This window comes from Geotrypetes seraphini, chromosome 2, assembly GCF_902459505.1.
Source record: "Geotrypetes seraphini chromosome 2, aGeoSer1.1, whole genome shotgun sequence".
Classification (NCBI taxonomy): domain Eukaryota; kingdom Metazoa; phylum Chordata; class Amphibia; order Gymnophiona; family Dermophiidae; genus Geotrypetes; species Geotrypetes seraphini.
The window spans coordinates 257,971,396-257,980,712 of record NC_047085.1 but is presented as its reverse complement, the minus strand read 5'-3'; the positions used below and the strand labels follow the sequence as shown (position 1 = coordinate 257,980,712).

The following is a 9,317-nucleotide window of genomic DNA, read 5'->3' as shown; positions in this document are numbered from 1 at the left end:
CTCAGAACTAATATATATTTTCCTTCTGTATGAAAACCCTGCATGTACAGCTATGTTTTCTGACATATCCAAGCCACACCCTCAGTCGCATTACCACATATCTCTTCCAATAGCTGGCACTGAGTTCTCTGGCAGTATTGCTTAATGTTGCCAGTTCATCCTAACCTTGGCACCGCTTCTCTTTCTCTGTCTCCTACCCCTGTGTTCCAACTCAAAACCATTTCATAGCAAAACATTTTTCTGATTGCCACTTAGGGACAGGACTGCTGCAGACCCCCTTGAGAAATAACATGACTGCTTAACAGTACCAGGACAGAAGAATGGAAGAAGGAAGCAACATTAACATCTTGTATTCAAAAGTTCTTTTAACCTGCAGATTCCAATTTTTGCTGTTCATTTGCTTTTTCTTTTCTGGGGGTCAGTGAAAAACCATAAACTGAAAAACCTGGCTTCTGAGCAGCTCAACTTTAAACTCAGCATTCATATTTACACTTTTCAATTCAAAGGTTTCAAGCTGATCTTAAATTATCGCTTTTATGGTGAACGTTGCAAGCAACTTTGATAAGAACTTTTTTTTTTTTTTTTAATTCATTGTTTTAATTTCCTATTTTCAAAAGTTAACTGAAATTTTTGCATTTAAAAATATGTTCCTTCGACTACAAATTCCAGTCCATCGGAAGTTCAGAATCCTTGTTTTGGCCTCACTTCTCCTAGCACTGCTGATCCATATGTTGCTTGGCCTGGCCCCTACTGTCCATCACACCTTGGACGACTCCTGTCCTTGCCGCCTGAAGGCAGGACACTTCCTCCTAGAGAAGAACCATCACAGGCTGCAGGCTCAGCATGAGAAAGAGCCTCTTCAAGTCCTCACGGGCTTCAGTGGCAGCAACAGCTCAGCACTGAAAACCTCCCAGTCTCTGCAGCGGATTGCGGATACCAGTGAAGCCAATTGGCGAGTTCCAGGGAATTCTGAGGCTGGAAGGGAAGGAGGGAAACGGAAAGCCACCAACTATACAGGCTCAAAGCTGGCAGCACTGTTCAAGCACCCTCTCTATATGATCTCCACACCACCACTGGCCAACGGTGATAGGCTGTTTACTGTCAACTCCAAAGAGCGTTTCACCCTGAAATCCAGCGAGACTGAGGATTGGTGAGCACTGTAATCCATATTTTCTTGATCAACTTTCTTTGAGGCAAATTTGGATTGAAGTTAAGCTTTTTCAATAGTAGCCCTTTATTTGATAGCTTGACACCCCCCCCCCCCCCCCCGGAGATAGTACCCCAAGATTACAACTATGAGGTCAGAAATCACCATTCTAAACCCAGGCATTCATAGGCAGGAGTGTCCAGGGATCATGCCTGTTCCCCACTGGCCACTAGGTGAATTGCCAGTATGAGCTGAGGAGGCTTGGGTGGGAGATTGGTCTTGATAATGATGTTATGGGCTAAGGGGGTTAGATAAGGGGAGTACGGGAAAAGTGTGTGCTATAGGGGTGAAGAGATGATTTATATCTGCCCTGTTAAATAGGCCTATGGTGGAAAAAACTTCAAATGCATTTTTATACTGATCTGATCATGTGTGAATACCATTTTTTAAAAACAACAGTTCAAAAATGTATGTTGTCTGTTCAAAGCATCTTCTGCTTTGTACTGCTGTGAGTACAAAACATTTTATGAACACCTGAGCACACGATCTCAGACACATCAAATATAAATATCTATTTATCTTTGATGCGATCTTTGGATGGCGAGATCGGTTTGTTTTCTAAATATTTGTCCTTTGTACTGACCTGCATGTATGATTCCTTTCAGATGACAGTTGATCTAGAACGTTTTATTAGGAATTTAAGTATTCAGCTTTTTTTTTTTTTTTTTTTTGCTGAAGACATACAGATGAACACATCTCATTCTGTTGTGAAACCTAGGTCCAAATGTTGTCACCCTGGTCTTTTGGATCCAGCTTTATTGGCCTGTAAAACATTTTTTTGCTACTTCAGCTTGTCTGCGGTGTTCTTTGCTCACATGTTTAAAGACAATAGACTGTTTTCAGTCCAATTCTTTATACGTGAGTTTACAAACCATTGGACCCTTGAGGAAGGCGTGTTCGCCGAAACACAGACCGTGTAGGGTCCGGTTGGATTTTTATTACTGTGTTTTTTATCATTGTACTTTTTTAATTGAATTTTCATGGTTTTATATGTCAGTGTTTAATACATTATCTCCAGAACATCCCGAAACTGTGTGCGGGGACAACGGGACTGGGAATCGAAAAATGGGACTGTCCTGTTGAAAATGGGACATATGGTCACCTTATGCATGCATAATCTTCAAGCTTCTCTATGGAATATTTGATTCTTTTGTCCCCTTATGTTGGACTACCTTTAGACTTTGCCATTTGAGAAACACACAAAGATATAAGTTAGCCTTCCCTTCTTTTAAGGGAATTAAATCTGCTGGGAAGCTCAGTCGATCTTTTGTTTTCAAGTTTGTAGAGATCTGGAATGAACTTCCTGACTCCATTACGGTAGGCTTTTAAGCTAGCTGCAATTATTTCGTAAATTCCTGAAAACTTTGTTGTTCTCGCAATTTTTAAATGGTTTAACTACAGCCTCAACAAAATGATAATATTATAGTTATTTTTCTTATGTACTTTAGATTTTTAATTAGTTCTTCCTTCTCCTATGTTTTCTGCTATGCATTCTAGTCTTAATTATATGTGAACCGAGTCGAACTCCACTGGGAGATGACCCGGTATATAAACCAAAGATTAGATTAGATTATTCATATGAGATTTAGAAGCCATTGAAAAAGACAGCATTTTGCTTTCAAGGGTAATGAGATTTGATATAATTCCTATCTGTGGTACAAAGTGGTTTATAATTATTACGTGCAAGTACTTTCTCTGTAGGCTCACAATTTAAACCCCACCCCTTACCCTTTTACAAAGCCGCGCTAACGGTGCCCGCTGCGTTAGCTGTCCCGAAGCCCATAGAGATTTAAAGGGCTTTGGGGCTTTTGCAGCACAGCAGCCACTAGCTGCTTTGTAAAAGGGGGCGTAAGTTAAGTGACTAGTCCAAGGTCACGGGGAATCAAACCCATTTCCCCAGCTCACAGCACTACCACTGGGCTATTCCCTCTACTGAAAACATTGAAGAAAGATACTTCCATGTTCATCAAGAAAGATGAGAGAGGTTCTGTGGTGGTAATAAATCAGGCTGATTATATTTCAGAAGCAAATACACAGTTAAGTTTATAAACTTCTGTTTATAAAAAAAACAACCTTGAAACAAATCATGCTAAAGCTTTGCAAAATATAATCAAGAAATATATTCTTAAATCAGGGGTTCTCAACCCAATCCTTGGGACACACCCAGATAGTCAGGTTTTCAGGATATCTACAATGAATATGCTGGCATTAGGGGAGGGCAAACAGGGCAGCTGCCCCAGGCCCCATAGCTCCAGGGGCCCCTAGTGTCCTGGCTCTCTCTGCCGCATCCCTTTCGCGGCATCTATTCCTTTTATCTCCCCAACCTCCCGCTCTCCCTCATGCCCCAAACCTCCCCTATCTTTAATTTATTGTAAAAGTTGCCGGGCAGTGGCTGCAACTCATAGCTCAGCTCTGCCACCGGCCCAGGCGCTTTCGCTCCACTGTGGCCTGCCCTCTTTGACAACTTCCAGTTTCCCCTGGGTTGGGCCGCAGTGGAGAGAAGGCACCAGGGCTGGCGGCTGGGTGTTGTGAGTCGTGACTGCTGCCCGGCAAATTTAAATACAAATTAAAGGTAGACACATGCGCATGCTGGGGTGGGAGGAATAAAAGGAGCAGCAGAAAGAGCCACCGGCAGCAAGATGCCGATCCCACCCAGGGAAGGATTAATTCTTGGAGGGCCCCTAGGCACACAAGTACATTGGGCCCCCCAGGCCATGCCCCGCCCCTGCTCCACCCCCATTTATCTGTTTTCTTATTTACTTCTTTATTTCCACCTCTATTTCTTTTTTTTTTTTTAATTCAAAATAAAGATTAGCATACCAGTGCACAGTTTTTCTTCTATGCAACCCTAAACATCTCTGAACAAATCCCCCTTCCTTCCCTTCCCACCTACTTACCTACTGAACCCTTTCAATACGTATATAAAAAGTATTCAAATATATTGTAAAGCAGTAATACTATCCGAAATATGTCTATATTAATAACCAAGTTTACAATGCCTCTCAACTGCCTCACTCTATGTCAACCAACTATAACCCATATGTATGTATAAACAACCAAATCTGTAACTCCTCTAGTATGTTCCACTCCATATATGTTAACTTGTAACAAAACAACAAGGCCAGCAGTCCAAAGAATCCAACGTGAAACAAAAGAAGATCGACAGACAATAAGGAAATTCAAATCAGGTTTATTCAAGGTGCTCCCAAGAACCATGCTCGATGCATTTCGCCAAACAAGGCTAGTCAACGCTAACAGAAAACCATGTCTTTCATTCACACAGAACACAGATACACCCTCACCCTGTATGGAATAAGTAATCACAAACTAAAAATAGACATATGTGGATAAAGAAGAAGAAGTTGCAAAAGCATCAAAAGGTTTCAAAGGTTTTAGGAGTGTACCTTTTGATCTCAGAGCATCTTTCAAGATCACACATCTTTCACTCTTGACAGACAATTGTTAAAATCCTCTACATGATGCTTTGCCTCTCTCCTCTTTATCAATCATTCAGTTATATTCTAGCTTCTGGGCATAAGCCAAGACCTGAACTCTCCTCTCACTATATTTCGAAAGCTCCATCTCTCTCTCTCTCTGTCTTTTCTCTCCCGCTGTCTCTCCTCCTCCTCTTCATTTCCCCCATTCCCATGCTCCTTTTCACATAGACCAAGCACATCAGGCAGCACCCAAGACTTGGACCCCCACCTCCTCTCTCTTCAGCAGCATCCAGCCCTTTTTCTGTAAGGACTGTAGGCCAGAAGTTGCTTCGCTCGGTTCTTTCTGTTTTCCTGAAACTCAGGATCAGCTCTCCCTATTGAGCTATCCCCAATCAGTTTAGTTTCTTTGCAGACCTCTCTCCCTTACTCTATACACTTTCCAGAATAGAGCCCTGTGGTGCCCATCAAGTAGTGGAGAGGGAAGTTGATGGGCACTAGGCCGTGTGGAACCAGGTGAGAATAACAACAGATATCTCCAAGTCCTGTAGCCTAGAGTGAAGACGGGTCACAACATCTCTGTCATTCAAAGTTACATGCACACATACTCACTCTCCTCCAGTAAAGACCCTCAAACCCTTTCTCATAGACACATATTAAGGATGGGTAGCCAAAATGTTTTCACTTCATATCATTTCCTGTGTCTTCTAGGGGAATGTTCATTTTGTTTGGGGAAGGTGGGGGGTTATCTGCTCTTGGAAGAGGGACCCTGAAAATTATTTTTGACAACAAAAGGATGGGGGGCCCTTAGTCCTGCACCCTCCACACTCTGCATAGGTGCCCCAAGCCTACTTGAATCCCTAATGGTCTAGTCGGATGTTGGGACAGGAGCAATGCTCATTCACTCCTGCCTATGGCTACAGCCACTCTGAATAGGGTGGCCAAAATAGTCTCATGTTACTACCAAGACCCCTAGTGGTACCATAAATCTATGGTAAAATTTGCAGCTGCCATATTGGATGCAACTGTGGCCATAGGCAGGAGTGAATGGGCATCACTCTTGCCCCAATTACACCTTCTAGATCATCAGGAATTTAGGGAAGGAGGGAGGGGGACTGGAATAAGGGGAGGTCGAGGAGGGCCTTGGGTTGGGGGTGTGGATCATTGGGCAGCCTCCTGTCACTGGCAAACAAAACCCTGCCTATTTTCATTTGCTGGCAGTTGCAGAAGATTTCTTTTAAGGGAAACATACCTGCCATCCCCATGATCTTTTATTTTCCCGCATCTGTCAGTTAAAGATCCTTTCCCCATGCAGATCCGAACCAGGAGCCCCAGCAGCAGCAGGAAGGCGGGTGTACAGGAGGACTGGAACCCATGAGAGCTGGTGGGGATAGGTCTCATCTGCCCGCCTTCTTTTCTGACCTGAGCGGAGGCATGTGCGGCGGAAGCGCGGGCAGCATGGTCCAGGAGGTTCATTTTCAGAAGGGTCCAACATGGCAGCATTTCCCACAGGCTGCCGGCGGCTGCTCTGAAGTTTTCTCTCTGCCACAACTTCCTGTTTCCAACAGGGCAGATCGCTGCAGAGAGGGAAAGCTTCGGGGCAGCCGCCGGCAGCTTGTGAGAACGGCTGACGTGTTGGGCCCCTCTGAAAAGGAAAAGGTAGCATTTTAATATAGCACTTTGGACCGCAGGGGCCCCTGGACCTCTGGGGTCCAGGGCAGCTGCCCTGTTTGCTCCCTATAACGCCGGCCCTGGGGCCCCCCTGACAATGTTGGGCCCTAGGCACGTTCCTCTTGAGCCTATTCTTTAATCCGGCCCTGGTCCCACCAGAGTACCATAAGAGGGGTTGAAGGCTGAGAGGAAAGATATTGGACTTGGGGGAGTGAGTGGGAGAAGTGAGAGACGTTGGACTCAAGTGAAGGAAGGAGGGAGAGATGTGAGACTCAGATGAGGTAAGGGAAGGAGGGCAGGAGGGAAAGAAGTCAAATTTGAAAGGGAGAGATGGACTTGGGGAAGTGCATAGAGGTTATGAGAAGGACAGAGAGAGGTGGCAGAGTAGGGTAGAAGGGGGACAGGGAGAGATGGACTTGAAGGAGGATAGAGAAAGCAGGAGATGGAGAGATGAACATGGAAGGCAGAGGAGATGGAAGGAGGTCAGAAGGAGATGGCGGTGGGGAGAGAAAGGGAGAGATGGAATTAGTGGAGCAGGCAAAATATGGATGGGGAAAAGGAAAGATTCAAGGGAGGGGGCATAAATGGGAGGGAGAGATGGACAACTCAGGGAGAGCAGAAGAGGGAGAGGAGAGATGGACAGTGAAAGGCGGAGGGAAGATAGACTCAGGGCCAGAAGGGAAGACAGATGTCAGATTTGAGAGGAGGGAGTGGAAAGGCAGGAAGGAAAGATGTTGGACATGGGAGGGGTACAGAGAGGGAGGGAGGAAGGAAATGCTGGGTTACAAGGGTGGAGAAAGCGACAAGGAAGGTAGATGCTAGAAATAGTGGATCCACATGGGCAAGTAATCAAGGAGATAAGTGAGTGCAGAATAATGAGTTTAGAGGGTAGAAATGTGGTAATGGGATGCAGATAAAAGGGAATAAGAGGATCGGAAATAAGAAAGCTAGGGGATGAGAGGAGATAAAAAGTTGATTAGATAAAAAGTGAAAATGAATATAATGTTCCCTCTAAGCTGTGTAGCCAAGTACATTTTGGTAGAAGTCCACGCAGCCGTTCAATCCCACTATACAGGGAAAGGAGGAGAGAAAAATAACAGACAGAAAATCCTGGTAAGAGTTGATAGAAAACAAAACTAGAGAATGGGACCACAATTAGAAAAAAAGCAAAGAAAAAAAAATAGAAAATTTATTTCCTGTGGCAGCTGTGTTAATAAAAGTTAATAAATAAAAATAGAAAATGGAAATTGTAAGGATGAGCTCCCCACCAAAAAAAATGTAAGGTTTTAGAGGGATAATGTTGAAGCAAAGAGCCCCCCAATGATATAATGTGGCGGCCATACACTCCGCCTAGTCCCAGGTTCAATACCTCATAGAAGATTCAGTAGAAAGTGACATCAATGACAAGGACAGCCAAGAGTGATTGCAAATAGAATATAATATGCAGAAACTAGTGTTTAAGCCCGTTACATTAACAGGTGCTAGAAAGCAGCCCCCTTTCCCTCTCCCTCTCTAGTTCCTCCCTAACTGTCTCTCCGTGGCCCCCCTTCTGTCTTCCCCCCTAAGCAAAACGATCTGCCTCCCAGCACACCCCTCCCCCAAAGCAGACCCCTTTCCCTCTACCCCTCCAATTCCTCCCTGACTGTCTCTCCGTGGCCCCCCATTTTGTCTCCCCCCAAGCAAAGCTATCTACCTGCCAGCACACCCCTCCCCCAAAGCAGGCCCCTTTCCCTCTCCCGCTCCAGCTCCTCCCTGTCTCTTCGTGGCCCCCCTTCTGTCTCCCCCGCCTAAGCAAAACGATCTGCCTCCCAGCACACCCCTCCCCCTCAAAGCAGCCCCCTTTCCCCTCCTGTGAGAATGTTTACCTGCATGGGCCACCCTCCAGCCGTTCCTCTGAGCTGAAACTCCTTCACTCGCCTCCTGCCTACACTTTTTTGAAGATGCCCGCCATCCCCGCGGTCTGGCCAGCTCCCCTAGTCCCTTGCCGCCGCCGCCACCGCCACCCCCTTCCTTTCCCTTCCCGCGGTCGACAAACCTCTTGGCTCCAGCAGCGGCTGCAGCACTGTAAACACGCTGCTTCACGGCCTCTACTGCCCCGAGTTGCTCTGCCGCATCTCTGATGATGTCATCAGGGACACGGAAGAGCAAATCAAGGCAGTAGAGGCTGCGAAGCAGCGTGTTTACAGTTCTGCGGCCGCTGCTGGAGCCAAGAGGTTTGTCGACCGCGGGAAGGGAAGGGAAGGGGGTGGCGGCGGTGGCAAGGGACTAAGGTAGCCGGCCAGACCGCGAGAAGAGAAAATCGGGTGGGAGGCTCAACGGGGATTGGGGGGAGAGGCGAAGACGACGACGAAGGCGAACTGAAAAGAACTCTAGGCTCATGGTAGTGCCGTTTTTCCATTTCCGGCTGTGCCCTTGCTTTCTCCCTAGCTCCCAGTGCCCTACCGGTCTGTACACCGCGATCTGGAGAGCAGGGAATCCAATGCTGGTGGCTGGAAAGCAATGCGGTTGGGAAGCAGTAAGGCTGGGGACTCGCGCATGCGCACTCCTGCAAAGCCACGGACCTACATCTCACAGATCAGGGATTTCAGATCACGCAGGTCTGAGTGCGCATGCGCGGCTAGCGTTTTATTATATAGGATAGGCTTAATATTACAGAACGGCAATGTTTAGAAACATACATCAAGCATATGCTGGGTTATAGATGTACAGAAAGAAATAGGAATAAGCTTTAAAAATACAGAGTGGATTCAGAGACTGCTAGTGTGTTTGGGAGAGAAAGAGGACAGTTTACCTGCATTAATGTGTGTCTGGATAGGTGAGAGCCTGTCTGTGAGGAGTCCGGAGGAAAGAGAGAGAAAAAAGGATTTCACCTCATGTTTATAAGTTTGAAACTTGTTCTAAAAATAGAATCTATTGATTTTAAGTACCCCTATCTTTTCTGTATCTGCGGATTCGCTTATTAACAATTTTTCGGAAGCTAACTCTACCCCCAAAAATTACATCAT

General features: G+C 45.8%; 1 protein-coding gene across 1 annotated transcript in view; it reads left to right on the top strand.

Moving 5' to 3' along the window:
* Positions 1-241: 241 nt before the first annotated feature.
* The window catches only part of LOC117355322 (extracellular serine/threonine protein kinase FAM20C-like), an 83,604-nt gene continuing 74,528 nt past the window's right edge, over positions 242-9,317 (top strand). The window contains exon 1 of the mRNA XM_033933704.1: positions 242-1,150. Coding sequence (XP_033789595.1) covers positions 645-1,150 — 506 coding nt within the window. The 5' untranslated portion in view covers positions 242-644. The remainder of the gene's footprint in view (positions 1,151-9,317) is intronic.